Source organism: Lepisosteus oculatus, chromosome 1 (genome assembly GCF_040954835.1).
Source record: "Lepisosteus oculatus isolate fLepOcu1 chromosome 1, fLepOcu1.hap2, whole genome shotgun sequence".
Classification (NCBI taxonomy): domain Eukaryota; kingdom Metazoa; phylum Chordata; class Actinopteri; order Semionotiformes; family Lepisosteidae; genus Lepisosteus; species Lepisosteus oculatus.
The window spans coordinates 36,094,583-36,110,403 of record NC_090696.1 but is presented as its reverse complement, the minus strand read 5'-3'; the positions used below and the strand labels follow the sequence as shown (position 1 = coordinate 36,110,403).

Here is a 15,821-nt window from a genome sequence, read left to right as displayed (position 1 = left end):
GCCCACTAACCCTATCACTACCTATTTTAAAAAAAAGTGATGCTAGAGATTAAAATGGTCATTTGTTTGTGCAAGTGATTACAGCAAACTCATAACAGTTTGCTGAGAAATTAAATGATATTCACAAGGAAAAATAAATATGATTATGATCTTGTTTTAGGAAACCATTCTGGCCATTATACCGAAATTTGAGCACCTCAGTAGGTGGCACAGTAGGATAACAGTAGGATAAGAACTAAATTGGCGTGTGAGCTACCGACTCGCTTGCTGTCAATCAGCATCTAATCGCTTACTTTAAAATCTTCACCACTATGCGCAGCATGAAAAAAAACATGCATACCTGAACTTAAGATGCAAAAATATTTCTGGATCTCAATAAAGGTTCAGATTTCAGAAGGTAAAAACAGATAGCAGGCGACCTAATCTACTGCCAGTCTACAGGAATCCTGAGATACATCACAAACAGGCACTACTTGCGTTTGGATGCTTCTGCTGTGTTTATTGGATTCAAGCCTTTAGGTAAAGATCCTCGAGGGAGGTGTCTTCATCACTGTCTCATTCTGAAGCTGTAGTGAAGCATCACGGTTCCCTTAAAGGAAGCAGGCGGGGCCCCTCCTTAACCGCCCGGCACAGCGACCTACCCGCTCCAGGTCTTGCCGCAGGTGCGTGAAGAGCTGAAGCCTCCTGAAGAGCACGTCCTGCTCCCGCTTGGCCAGGTTGTCCTCCTCATCCTTCTTCGGGGTTATCAGGGGCTTGTTGAAATTAGCCTTCCTCTTCAGCTTCCAGAACTGGTAGATGAAGTCCACCACCTCCTCGGGAAGGCGGAGGTACTGGGCAACCTCGTTGGCCGTGACGAACTTGTAGAACTCGTCTTCCAGCTGCTGCAGCTTCTGCTTGCGGAGGTTCACCATCTGTGCCTCCTGCTGGTTGGCGCTCAGGACTGCAGGCTCTGGGCCCCGGGCCGGGGACCTCTCTGCCTCCATCTTCCTTGGCTCCCCTCCGTCTTCCTCTTCCTCCTCCCCCGAGCCCACCTCTGCATCCAGCTTGCCCGCCTCTTCTCGGCCGCTGTGCTTCAGGCAGAACGACTTGAACTTCACTTCGTCGGTCTCCGTCAGGATGGTCTTCATCTTCAAGTTGCGCTGGAAAGCACAGGTGACGTGGAACGCTGTCCGACAGTTCTTCGCCGAGCACTACAAAAATTGAGCAGATTTCAGAATCAGCAGAGGTTTACGGAAAGTGAAGAAATAAAAGTGTATGTCTTTAATAAATATTTTTTTAAACCATCTTTAAGAACACATCATCTCAAGGTGCCCTGGGAATAAATCAGCTATAGCAAATACTGTAGAAACACTTAAGACTCACAACAAGAGAAACAAAAGATAATGTAAAGCAAAGTTTTAAGAGGATCTGAAAGTGAGATTTTTCAACATCATCTGAATGGGGTGTGATAAGGTAGATGGTACCTGATGAATGACCGCTTTCATGGGAAAAATGTGCATGCCGTGAGCACAGAAATGAAAACAAATTCCATATCTGACCATCTGGCAGCAAATATAGATATGAATAAGAATGACACCAAGAACAGAGCCCTTCAGGACACCATCTTTGCAAGGGGAGGTAATCAGCTAAGAATTAAACCGCTAAAGAGTAGTTTCAAAAACCCTTTCAAATGTATTTAGCAAGAAGGTATGATCAACAGTATCAGTCAGCACGGAGGTGTGGCTGAGCTAAAAAAAAGTCACTAATAAAATATCTGTAGTATTAGCAGGTGCTTCAGTACTATACATTGACCTAAATGTAGACTGAAATTTTATTTCAGTTCTTTTGCAGATAAATGCCAAATCTAGAACATTTGCAAAACAAAAAATAATTGGCCAGTAATAACTGCAGCTTGCTCAGTATTGCATTCTGAATGGAGATTAAAAAAAAAACTATTGAGGGTCAGAAACCAATTCCAGAACGTAATGATTCATTGCTGTTGCTTATGACAATGAGGCAAAGTTTATAGAAAACAAGACAGCAGCAATAGCATCCAACATGTGGTAGGAGTTTTGACCAGGTATCAGAATGTAATTTACAAAGTCAGATGCACTGAATTTAAAGAGTTCTAATGTTATCAATTTCAAAATGTGACGATTTGGGTGTAAAAAAACAAACCTGGAGTGGACAATGGACTAAAAAATATTCAATAATAGTGTTTTAAATGGGATTTAAGATGAAGAACCATGAAGAGAAAGGATAAACTAGGTACATCTATTAGTTTCCAAAAAAACACAATGGCAGTCTAGTGGCAGTAAGTACGCTGCTATAGAATTGTCTTAAAGGCACGTAAATGAACAGCTGGAACAGTATCCCTGGATGCGATGAAATTCCATGGATGTAAGCTGAATGTTATAACAAAGTGAAATTAGATTTCACAGATTTCTTCTGGAGCTAAACAGTGTAAAAGAATATCAAGTGCGAACATACAGTATAAAGCATAATGGAGTCCTAGATACTAGCTGAGTACCACTGACAGAATAACTTCAAAATTAACGCGAAAACAAAAGTGAATTAATAGTACCGATGTTCCAAAACCCAGTAGTACACCTAGGTACATCGGCATTAACAATTAACATTGTTTAAAGCTGTATTTCTGCACTGAACACCATGGAACACATCTCACATACAATATGGTTCTTAATTAACCATAAACCGAAAGGCTTGTGATAATTCTTATAAACTCACTGAGTGGATTTACTGCATTTTTTATTCTTTTTTACCATCAGTCGTTCACAGCTGTTACCATTTAATTGGGGTGTTATTCTGATATACCGCATCTGCCAGATGTTAACACTTTAGAGTAAAAAAAAACAACTCTTTGAAGGTCTCTTCATCTTAGATATACTAATTCAGCACAGATTTACCACCAAAGTCATATGTACTCATAATGGTAGCACTAAAAAACCTAGTTTACACTGTCACATCCAGGGTAAACTGAAGTATGAAAAGCCAAATTATCTCACCACATGTGCATATAACAGTATACTGTATGTGATGTATAATTATCCTAGAATGCAGGTGATAAAAATGATACTAATAACTAAAATCTAACCATACACTATTAAAATAGTATCATAAAACATATTCAATGTTGTTAATTCCAGTTTTCATACAATTCTTGTACAGAGAGCTTTCTGAGTCTTTGCCACATTCTATCTGGTGTATGTTAGGCCACAGACAGTGTGTCGTCTGAACAAAAGCTATTGCTAGCTATCAATGCTAGAAGATAAAGACAATTCATTGAAAAGGAATTTCAAAAGCCAGTCAGGGAAAAAAATAAACTGCGCATTAATTAAAGACTTGAGAGAGCTGTAACATCAATAAAGCAATAATTAGCTGTATCCAGAGTCTGCAAATTATACGCCAAGTGAAACAAAGATGAAAACTGACGGAGATGCTTTGGAAGAAATCCAAGGACCAACAAGACATGAATGTTGTATCTAATAAGCAAGACTTTCAAAATAAAAGAAAAAAGCTTTGTCTTTAGCCTGTTCTTTTGTTTCTTCTAATACAGCTATGAAAGACATTACAACTAAAAACAATTTCTGATACTAAAAATAAACCTTATGAAACATTATTTTCTTATATTCCTTCTTCATCACTATGATACTTATATTAGGTGGTCATACATAAAAAGTTTGTCATTTTCTTCTCTGAGAGGGGAGAAGAGTACATCAATAGTGGCTTTAAACTATTTAATCGATTAATTCCTAACGGATATAACCATGACGCTAAGATGCTCTACGTACTGTGTGAAAATGTTACGCTCTAGGTCAACCCAAGGAAGAGCAGAAGGAGATTTAATGATGTGCACAGGGCCGTGCGAGGAAACTCAAAACTGTCACTGTTCACTGCACAGCTCCGTACAACTATTTACACCAGGGCACTACTGCACTTTCACCTCCCAAGTAACAATTTACATTTACTTATTCAAGTAAAATTGCTCACTTTGTCTGTACCACCTGGAAACAAAACATTTGTGATGGTTTCTCACAATTGCAACTGAAACGGGAACTCTGGTCGTTTTCCATTCTTATGACAGTACTTTCTATGCTGGCTGTCCTTGTCTTTGACAGCTTGCATTGTATGTGAACAAACAAAGTTTATCAGTATTAAGATAACAAGGGGTAAAAGCACCTGTTTTAGAAAGTTGAGTCATCAAAGGTCATTATTGGACTAGCTGGTGAGATATAATGAGCCCCAGCCAGAAAAGATCTGCATTGCTGCCAAACAGGTTTTTCACAGAGTGCTATTAGATCTGCTGTTTTAAGCTCCCTAGAAATAACATAATAGTGTTTTGAAAAATTGTAAGGAAAAGCCAGGTGCCACATACAGTTAAGTCCTATTTATACACACCAGATGCATGGTTTTGTCTAACTCCTAGCATTTTCTATTTTTTTACAATTCTGCTATTTAACCACAGGGGTGTATCTACTGTCGTCCCTGAAGAGTTTCTCTATTTTAGTCCACGGCACTACTACAAGCACAGTGGCTCGTGATATGAGTATTCTGGGAAAAGGCCAAATTACTTACTCTCGTATTTTCCCCCCATTATTTTTAACTTATTACATGTAAGCTGCCACAACAACCTGGATTATTTGCAAGACTGGCAAGGCCCCGCTGTTCCTGTGTAAGATATGGATTGATTACATGTATCAAAATTATTTTTAAGGTACATCATTTCAGGTTTTACCATTTAAAAGGTATTTTTTTTTATATCCACACACTTCTACTAAAATGTCTGTGTACTAGTCCAAACCAACTCCGATACAGAACAAGGAGCTGTGGACACACTTAGCTCTCAGCTGAGTCTCAGTCTCAGTCTTTCAGTACACTGTGGACTTAAGGCTGTGTGAATACCAACAGGATGACCAGCACAACAGGAGTCAATCTTGTGTGGCAAAGCCAAGGATTCAAGCCCTCCCAACATCCTGGCATCCCTCAGCCAATAACGTGCTGCTGCCTGGGGAAACCCTATTGCTGCTTACAGAACTACTGGGGATCAACTCCCGGTCTGAGGGAGCACATCTACTACACTCTACCAGATTGAATCATTTAGCCACTCCAAAGCATCCCAAACCAAAAAAGTGAGCAGGTGTAAGTCAACAGGTGGAAAAAATGATCATATTACCACAACAAGTCAAAGGACAGTAATAGCTTGTATGACATTCCCGGACCCATTTTTATCACCAGGACCCCCATCATGCTTCTTGCTCGGATTTATAGATAACTGCCAAAATAAAGGAAACGCCAACATAAAGTATCTTAATAGGATGTGGGGCCACCACGAGCCGCCAGAACAGCTTTAATGTGCCTTGGCAAAGATCTGCATCTTCCATCATTTGGTGTGTTGTTGATGATTGTAGAAAAGGCTGTCTCAGGAGCTGCTCCAGAATCTCCTCTAAGTGTTCAACTGGGTTGGGATCTGGTGGCGGGGACGGCCATGGCATATGGCTTATATCATTTTCACACTCATCAAACCATCCAGAGATCAATCGTACCCTTTGGATTGGGGGCGTTGTCATCCTGGAAGAATCCACTCCCATCGGAATAGAAATTCTTTACCAAAGGATGAACGTTATCACTCAGGATGGCTTTGTATTTACTGCCATTAACTTCCCCACTCTGGCCACTAAGGTGTTAAGCAGTCCTAAACCATGGCAGGAAAATGTACCCCACGCCTAACGGAGCCCCCAGAACCTTTCACCGCGGGAAACAAGCATGTACTCATCTGCTTGTTGAGAAAAGGTTGAAGGATGACTCATCTGTCAATATCACTTTCTTCACATCTGAGTAGACCACTCTGTTCTTTGCAATATTTAACAAATGCAAAAGAGCATTTTTAGGTATAAAGAGGGGTTTATGCACTGCAACCTGATGACAGTAGCCTTTATCTACTGAAGTTCTCGATGGACTTCATGAAACTGCCTCCTGACGCTTTAAATTGACATTTGCAGTCAATGGATTAAGAGTTGCTTGTTTGTTTTGCATTGATTCTCGAACCAATGCACAGACTTCAGGGTCAAAGAGTATCCACGTTCATTCACAGTTGCCCCTAGCTGATAAAGTCTTTCCCTCAGATTTCCATACCGACATCACCTTGTTTCACCTCATGAAATATCCGCAAGCTGAGCAGGCTTCATCACTGAAGCTCCAGCCAAAATTGTCCCAAAAATCACCCCTTTTACCGTCACCGAGATCTCTTCTTCTAGCCATGGTAGCCACAATAATGGGCAACAAGACCTGCCCAGCATTCCACACATGGCCCTAAGCATGATGGGATGTTAATTGCTTAACTCAGAAACTACACCTGTCTGGAAGTGAAAGCACGTTCTTTCAATATACTTTGGATCCATCATTTACTCCAGTATTTTCTTTATTTTGGCAGTAACCCATTTGTAAATAGACACATTTAAAAATAACTTGATCTCACTGGTTATAGACATTAAACAGAAAGTTGCCTTTTAATGTCCTATATTTTATAACGGCACATTACTTTCATTAGATGAAAACCCTGAAAATGTTCCAGTCTAGCAACTTAAAATAAATGACAGAGCAGTGCTTACACAAATTCCAGCAGGTGTGTGGGTCCCAAGGCCTGTAGTTGGGATGTCCTGAGTTTTATACCTAATCTGTGAAGTCTGGAGTAGGAAAAGTACTTTATGAACTTGTACACAAATTCTACTACATGGTGATTTTATTATTCAAAGCAATTTCTCCAAATTAAACAATCTGTGGGATTATTTAACCTCTAGGTTTTAGCAGCTGGTTCACTCCATTCCCAGGTTTTATGGCACAAATACCTGTATGCAAGCCCCAGTCTTCTCCTTGCACAGACGACACAGCAAGGCCCATCTGCTGCTGGGGATGTGAGAAACGTTTGTGATTGGCTCCATCTTCTCTGGATTCCCAATGCTCACCTGCATTGAAAAAGAAAGAGCCATGAACCAAAGACCTAACCAATTATTAGTATTTGTGATCTTCATGCTCTTTAAAAGATAACACTTGTAAAAGAAACGTTTATTGACTCTACCAGAATCTCGCAGCTTCATTATGAGTGAAGACGGCGTCATTCAAGTTTTCTTAATGAACTGCTCAAAGAGCAGTTTCTACACAAGGAGACGGAGAACTAATTTCTCCAGAAATACAGAGGACTGGATGTTTAAAACAATCCTTTAGACAGCAGAACAGGTTGAGCTCCCACTACGATCAAGAAAATCCAATCTCTTATGGAAATAAAGTTTTAGCAGAAAAAACTGAATAGAATGGCAAATATCCCCTCCTATGCAAGACAAGAAAACACTTCTTGTTCTCCACTCCCATCACTTAACACTTATGTCCATTACAAAATTCAGATTAATGAATTTGTCAACTGAATCACTATATGTGACAAGACATTCATATTAAGAAAGTAAATAGGTAATAATACTAAGGGAATCGCTACTTCTTAATATTTGGCTTCAGATTCAAGAACAAACTGGTGATCAAGAAAACAAGGTCCATGACTACTGATGAAAAAACTAGGGAGAACAAAAGCACAATATTAGCTCTGGCAGAACAGAGCAAGGCAGAAGACCCTGAGTGGTTGCATTAAAAACAAAATTCTGTTATCAAGCAGGTATGGAGGAGAACCTTGAACTTATTACAAGCACTTAAACTTTTTTTTGTGAAGTTTGCTGCTCAGATCCTTCTACCTCTAGAGTGAAAGATTCTCACACAGCTTTAGTTCGGGAAGCTTTCTGTAATTGGAAAAGGCTTTTGAAAGGTTTGTAAATCATGAACAATCCCAAATGCATCAGCCTTTGTGTGCACCGTAGCTGCTATCCCAAGCAGGAGTTAATCAAACTGCTGCCTGTTCCAAACTAAAGTAATGAAAGAAGCCAGATGCACTCTAATAAAACTTTTGTCATCTCGAAGACATCTGGCATGTCAGAATAGGAAGCACGTGCTTTACACATTACTTTATTAATTATAGATAAGACAAAATTGATTTTTTGTAAACCAATCACAAATGTTAATGGCAATCCTCCTCCTGAATTCTGATACTGTTCTTCATAGAGTCCTTCCTCGTTGTAATTCATTCAGGTTTGCCTGAAGACATGATGTAGTTTTCATTGCAGGAGAGCAATTCAGACTGCTAATGGAAAGGCCCCATTTGCAAAAAAGCTCTGTGGATTTGATAGTAGCGGTTGTCATACATCTAAATCAGCAAGGGTTTTTTCTATTAAACTGGATCATTACATAACTGTATTAGGTGCAAATGTGGACTGACAAAGTCACCTAATCCCTTTCATTAACAAATTTCAAAATTGAATAAGACAGCACCAAAAGCACCTATTCAAAAGCTATAAAAGAAAAGTTATCATTTAGAACCAGATTATATTTAAAGGAGTACACAAATGTTTGGAAAGGCCCATTAAAATATCAGATATGAAGAAGTTGAAGCACCTTGTTTCCTTGAAAACATAAGCATACAACCATGCAGTAAGCATCTACCAGATGTGCCAATAATATTTGTGGAGAAATCAAGCATGTGAAAGGTTACAATTTGAGAGACGACTGAGCAAATTAAATCGTGTTGGCAAGCGAAACAGAAATAATAACAACAAGAAACAACAAGAAAGTGGCAGAATGGTGTGTATGAATACAAAGTGTACATAATATACATGTGGATACAAGCAAGAACTAGATACAACATATTGAGGGTCTTATGCATAAAACAAGCTATGAGGACATGACATAACAGTGGGAGAAAAAACTAGCACAAAAAGGACCGTTTTTCTCTACAGACCAAAGCAGTTGCAGCAGTGCAGTGTCTAAAACGAAGTGCCGCTAAGTCAACTTAAATGAGAATCAGAAAACACTACTGGGCATGATGACAACTTTTGGTAAAGATAATGCCATTTCTATATTGCTGATAAACACATTTCTTGCAATTACAAGCTCATGTGGAATAACATAACCCAATAAGAAAAGGCACTCAAGCATGTTTATTGAGTCGGACAGCAGCAGCTCTGGCTCAACGAGCTTGGCTGAGGGCCAGACACCCGGCCACAGGACAAGGAAGACCCTCAGACGGAGTGAGAAGTTAACCAAGGTGCAGCTGCACAGGTGGGGAAGCAGAAAGACAAATGCGAGTAAGGAGGCCTATTGGGCTAATTCTAGTTTTTCCCCAGAAGTGATGTTATGAAGAATTACAAGTTAAGAGTCGCAAAGGTAAGGGAGACTTTCATTAAGAAAGTGCATATCAAATTAAATTGATATTCATTACAGCTCATACAAATAAAGCACTCGGCTCACCACAACACATTGAGAAGCTATGTTCAGCATGTTTTCAGAACCCTGCACTTTGACTCGTATGAAATCTGTGTAAGGTTCGGATTATTATTTATTTACTTTACATCTGCAATGGTTAACTGCCAAAATACAGCGTGCTAAAAACAGCAGCTTAACTTTTAGTGGTGGGTAAGTAAGAGGCAGGGATTTAGGCTTTTGCGTCATTTATTTTCTTCCAAACCTGAGGTGTAAACCATCATAAACATTTACGTCTCTGGTTTCGCAAAAAGTAGGAAACATTCCGTGGAATACTGTACACCCAGAAATACATTTAATGGCCAGTTAGTTCACAGACGGCTCTGCTAATCCCAAAAGACAAACACTTAATAACCAGCTGGACTACATTAAATATCATGTCCCTCATTTCTCAGTGAGTAAGTTTATCCCCCACAGGGGAGGATGACTCAGAAGCTCTCTGTGGTTGTTTTCTGCAGGTCCGATGTAATTGTGGTTTTTTGCTAGGAAACAATAAGGGCAGAGCTGAACTCCAAAACACTGAGAGGAAGAATTTCACATAAGGAAGTTTGAACTCCGGAGAATTTGTGTTTCAACCAGGCATAATCCCTTTTTACATCAGACAACCCCTCTCTAACTGTAATCAGAAGCTTTTTCTACTTACGTTCTAACATTTTTGCATTTGTGACACAGAACTGACTAAAAGTAGTCAATTTACTGTAGGAATATGAAAACACAACAGAAAAATAGTCAGAGTTTCTTATAATCCTCAGTTACCTCCACAACAGATCACATATACATTATGATTGCAAACGCTCAGTGTCAAAGACTTGGGATTTGTCAGTAACATCATATCAAGGTAGCAGAGTGAGCAGGTGAATTAAGAGTCCCTGGACCCTAGGTGACTAGACTTTCACTGTGTAATACAACAGGTTCAATATTTTAATATCCTTTTCATCCCTTTTTAATGTATTTTCATTAAGTAACAAAATAAAATAAAAAGAGACTTCAATGTTACAACAGCAGCCTAAAAGAATTCCCCCCCATATTAGACTGTTTAAAGGACAAGCGCAAGTTCTAAGCACATTAATGACGCATTGTCTGAATAAAGGCTGATATGCTGCGACTTACATTTAAGAAAAACAAAATTTAAACCCACGGTCAAAAGGAAACCTGCCTGTGATTTTAAAATAAGGTGCAACATTCACTGATGGAAGTGTAACCACACCCTGGTGTACAATGGCTCATTGAAGGCAATGTACAGGGTGGTTTTTCGTCCTTTTGGAGAAGAAAGTGCTGCATCTTGACGGAATCTCAGGCATGAAATGGGCTCTGGAATTACCTCCGGTATCCACAGGGCACAGCTGACATGCACCCACTTGGTGCCGCTGCGTGTGGGCTTCATCGCACCTCCTTTCTTGGGGCACAACAGACACTTGGGAAGAACACCCAGCGCACAGGTTCGGCACAGCCAGCTCCCCTCGGGCACCTTCAGGATACCGTAACATGCCTGAAACAACAGAACAGCAAAGAGCACGGCACTTAGACAGCCTGCAGGCGGCACTATGAACCCACCACATCGTTCTAGGTAATAAGCATTGGTCCCTTCTTTAGGGTCTTTAAGAGATCAGTAGCTGGTAACCTGTCAGGAATCTGTACAAGTAAAAACAAAATAATTATTTAAATTATTATTGAAATCGTACGCATAATGTACAGTTCTAATATTTTGGACATTCTGCTATACTGTGTCTATATTCCTTTGGATACTCTTCTTTATATTTGTTTTAAGTACAGTAACTAATCTACAATGAACAGTTTATTTTCATCAGTAACTGCCCTTTCCAAAAGTTCCATGGGAAAGAATACTTCAATTAATACACGACTAAAGCGCAGGAATTATATGACTGAGCAACTGCAATTAAATCAATCACTTTAACAATGCTCAACCTTGCCAAGAATCAAGGTTATGGCTTCAAAACTTAGAATTAGGCTCCAGCAACCGACCCACGAAGATGGCAGTGTAGCTGAAATGGTGCCCGATTCTAGTTTGACAAGAAAATAACAATAGCGAAAGGTTAGTAGACGTAATCCATTAAAGCCTGTAACGATAACAAACAAGTTATACAAAGACAAAGGACAGGGAAAGTAAAACTGATGTCGTCACTTTATTTCTAAACACACCCTCTTAAACAGGAACATTCAGGTTTGACACCATGAAATTGTATGAAACACTTAAAATTCATATTTCTTCCCATCTTATACCATCTCAATCCAGCCTGCGTCTTAAAGTAGAACATATTAGCATTCCTCTGCTAAAAACATACTTTGCATAGCAACTTTTCAACACTAGCTGATACTGTGCTTTTGTCCCGTTACTGCTACAACCAGCAAAATGCTTGTCGGAAAAGCTCGTTATGGCTGTTACTTTGAACACATCGAACCTGAAGGAACATATGACTAACATTAGAGCATCGACACCTCATGAACAATGAAGAGTTGTGAGTCAAGCTTGATGAAAAACAGTCATTGCTGGGCCTACATTTCTGGAAAAGATATATAGAAAGACCCAGGCCTACTTCTGGGATACAAACACCTCATATTTATCCTACAAACATCTTTCAGTCCAGGTCCTTCTGGTGTTATTTATGGTTATAAATACAGTTTGTAGCTTCTTCCACTTTTGCTTTTATTAATAGTGATAATGTGATAATCCTACATAAAATCCATTTACCAGGTATCACCCCTCCTCTCAATAAAATCATGAGATGACCACAAAGGCACAGCATCTCTTCTGACATTCCTTCACAAATCGTACATTCATTTGGCATTCGGATGTTCTCTAGCCTTCCAGTAGTAATAAGAGCAGGTTTCTCGCCCCGCATGACTCCCCACTGGTCCTTCCTCCAAACACACTCTCACTGCAGTGTGTAGCCAAGCAGTAAGGGTGTTTATTGCCTCACATCTTACATTACATCCCACCTTTCCCTACTTCCACATGAACTGACACAAACCCTTCCTGGTGAGTGGCTGCAGCGTATCAATGCAATCCTCACTGCAATATAAGCGTCTCTTTTCTGTCAACATGTAATGTTTGACCAAGATGAATACGAACTGTTTAGCTACTCGTACAGATGTTAGTTCAGTTATCCAAATATTTTAGCTACGCTTTTTTTACACCTCACCCCATATTTTTTCCATCAAATCTTACCTACGCACAGTGTCAAAACTCACAACTCTGTTACTCACCAAATCTAAAATTCATTACACTTAAACCTAAACCTTATATATAGGAAAATGTAGATGATGTCAAGTACCATTGCTCATTTATAATGTATATCATGAAAGATGCCAAAGCACTTTCTATATAGAAAAGGATCCATTTCATCCACCATCTGGGTGGCACCTCTCAGCTAGTATCAGCAACCCCACTACACAGCTGCACCAGCTAAATTAAAGGGGAAGTGCAGTCACAGATTCAGACCGGCTATTAAATCTTGGTAACAAAATAAACGATGTGACGGTATCGCAAAGTACAATATCAGGAGCTTTGTGAAAATACAGTATGGTCACCATAGCTGTCACAAACCCCTGGCCGTGCCATGGGCGACAGCAAGAGTTTGTGCCAACTGCGAAGTGAAGTTGCCTTTCCTGCTCACTAGTCACCGTAATGACTAATGTAATGTGATGTACAACCAAGTACATGCAGGTTGTGTAGCAGAAAATCACCGCAGAAATGTTCCAACGTGATCTGCAAGCTGAGTAAATAAGTCCGTTGTATTTGTCGGCAAAACCATCTCGAAATCAAGAGCAATGTTTCTGTTGGATGAAAAGAGATGTATTCACAAGTCTGCTCGTGTACAACGTAATATGACTGCTTCATGTCACCGGAGGTTTTGTTGCATCAATCTGAATCTCATTATATGACGCTGCTGTGTACGCTGGAAATTTTTGTTTAGACAGTTTTGTTTTGTTTGAAAGTTTCACACGTTACTGTGTACATTTTACTTTCATTGTGGTTTGAAATGCACTCATCAATGCCGATTCTTTCTAATCCTGAAATATAAAAATATTGTTGCAATTCCTGTTGCAGGAATTTTAGGTAGGCCACACTATGCAAATACAGGACAGAATTTAGCCAGGATGCTGGACTTAATACCATACTCCAACAAAGACAACCATGACATCTTTAATAACCACAGCAACATTAATGTAGTGATGACTCAGGTTAACATCTTATCCGAAGGATGGGTCCTCCTACAGCATATTGTTCCCGGTCCCACACAGGGGAATCGATTTGCAAATTCTGGACCACAGGGAAGACTGCCTCCTACTGGTCCAGCAACATCACTTACAGTAGAAACCTTGTTTTCTTTCAAAGCCTTCAATCTCAGCACTAACCAAACACAGCCTTGTTCATTTTTTGCATTCTGACTAAATCAGGCTGCGAGGCAGTAATGCTGCAGTCACATACTGTCATATATTCTGTTTACTGTTTTAATAGAAAAAAAATCACAAATTATACCAGCTATGAAATGTTTACATTTGCCAATCTAACCTCATTAGCCAAGTAAGTATGCCAAGTTACGAATCAGAGGATCACAATAGTCAGGCAACTTTGATTGAAATATAACATGCTTTTCACTCTTTACAAGTAGGACTAGAGTTTAGCTACAGACAAGAAAGACTAGTTAAGACGGAAAACAGCAATTTGGCACTCAAACTAAAATAAGGAATTAAACATTAAACTGCCTTCTTAACCATTTTGACAAGAAATCAACCTGCCATGAGGTTACGTTTGTTTTAATTATTAACAATAAACATTTTATTATTACTACAGTTCACTGAATACTTTAAGGACACCATATACAATGCACATTTCTTTTCAGCTACATATTTTAAACTCGTGTCAAGCTGTATTAAAATCAGAACAATTTTATATATTTTCTATTCTGATCAGAGAAGAACTAACACTTTAATTGAACCTAATCCTAAATACAACAATGCCCTTTCTAAAAATAATACTACTCAATTACAGTATATTTATTTTTTGTAAAAGAAACTTTTGTTTCTCTTTTCACTTTTGAACTTCAGGGTTTCTGGATGCATTACTGAAACAACAGATGAAATTATGGAGTAAACAGTGTAATGAAACACATTAAAAGATTAAATGGGATTCTGAGTTAAGTAGGACACTAAGAAATGCGAATGAACAAAGACTTACAAATTACTTAAAAAAGAGAGTTATCAAGTGTTTATGTGTTTAAACACTTGATAACTCTCTACAACACTTAAAACATTTACGCCTCCGTCAAGGCAACTTACCTGATGGACACAGATGTTGCACTTGTCACAGAAAACCATTTCATTTCCATCTTCTCCGTCCGGAGACTGGCAGACGTCGCAGACGACGTCCTCATCATACTCAATCCCCAGGCCTTCTTCAGTTTCAATGGCATGATTCATGTTGTCGTAGCACCGGCGCTCCAATTCCTCCATGACCCTCTCCATGGTGAGCTCATCTACCCCCTGCATACCTGCAGAACCCAAGCCACAGTGTTCCAGAAATACACTCAATAGGGCCACGGTCTAAAGCTACATTTTAACATTCTCCAAGGAAATATTTCCAACTACCTTTTAAAGTAACTTATCCGTGCTGGTTCTCCATTTTCTGTAACACAACTTGGTAAGCAATGAACTGCTTATGATATACTGTAATGAACTACATAACTTTTCAAACCATTCTTGAAAGGACACATGTTCCAATATGGAGATCTTTAAGAGAATAGTGTACACAAGGCTGCAAACAACTAGCAGCACTATTAACGCATGAAATCTTCATAAAGATACTAACAGCCAGATAATATATTCTGCCTTTAGGCAAAATGAATTGCATTGCAAAGTGCCTTGAGATAATGTCACGAAAGGCACTATATTAAACAATATTATTATCAGAGGCATGATAGTGCAGTGCTTAGTCTTGTTACAGTACTTCGCAGCCCCAGGACCTTACTTGAAATCCAGCGCTGGAGTTCTGGACTTTAGGTGTTTTCCCTCTGTTCCCCTGAGTTTCCTCCCACAATTCAAAGACATGCCATCCAGGTTATTTGGCAATTCTAAATCTACCCCCTGCACTGCTCACCCTGTACGTGCCAGGTCAGGCTCTAGCACATCATGCCTTCTGAGGATTATAACAAATAAATAGATGATGTAAGTCAGCCTGCATTTTGTTACGAACCACAAGTTACGAACACTAGAGGAGAATGGCATCCCTCACAGGCAACGGAACATACCTGCTTATACCCCAGAGGCTAAGGGAGTGTTGCTGAGAAACAAGTTCTCCATGACAGACTAATTCCACCCTACCCTCAGTGGTGCTCAGATAACAGTGCATCACTGCTTGGGTCCTCCCAGCCACAGGTTGCCACAATCAAAGACAGGAGTTCTGTTTTAATAATGGCAATAGATTCCCCTTTTGTGTGGTTACACCA

The 15,821-nt window shown here is 39.5% G+C and overlaps 1 protein-coding gene across 8 annotated transcripts in view; it reads right to left on the bottom strand.

The window, feature by feature from the left end:
- The window catches only part of jade1 (jade family PHD finger 1), a 50,194-nt gene that overhangs the window by 11,825 nt on the left and 22,548 nt on the right, over nucleotides 1–15,821 (bottom strand). For all 8 annotated transcript variants that reach the window (XM_015344875.2, XM_015344874.2, XM_015344873.2 and 5 more), the window contains 4 exons: nucleotides 14,656–14,867; nucleotides 10,676–10,843; nucleotides 6,846–6,962; nucleotides 642–1,190 (listed from right to left, as the gene is read on the bottom strand). In XM_015344875.2, the coding sequence (XP_015200361.2) occupies nucleotides 642–1,190; nucleotides 6,846–6,962; nucleotides 10,676–10,843; nucleotides 14,656–14,867 (1,046 nt within the window). The remainder of the gene's footprint in view (nucleotides 1–641; nucleotides 1,191–6,845; nucleotides 6,963–10,675; nucleotides 10,844–14,655; nucleotides 14,868–15,821) is intronic.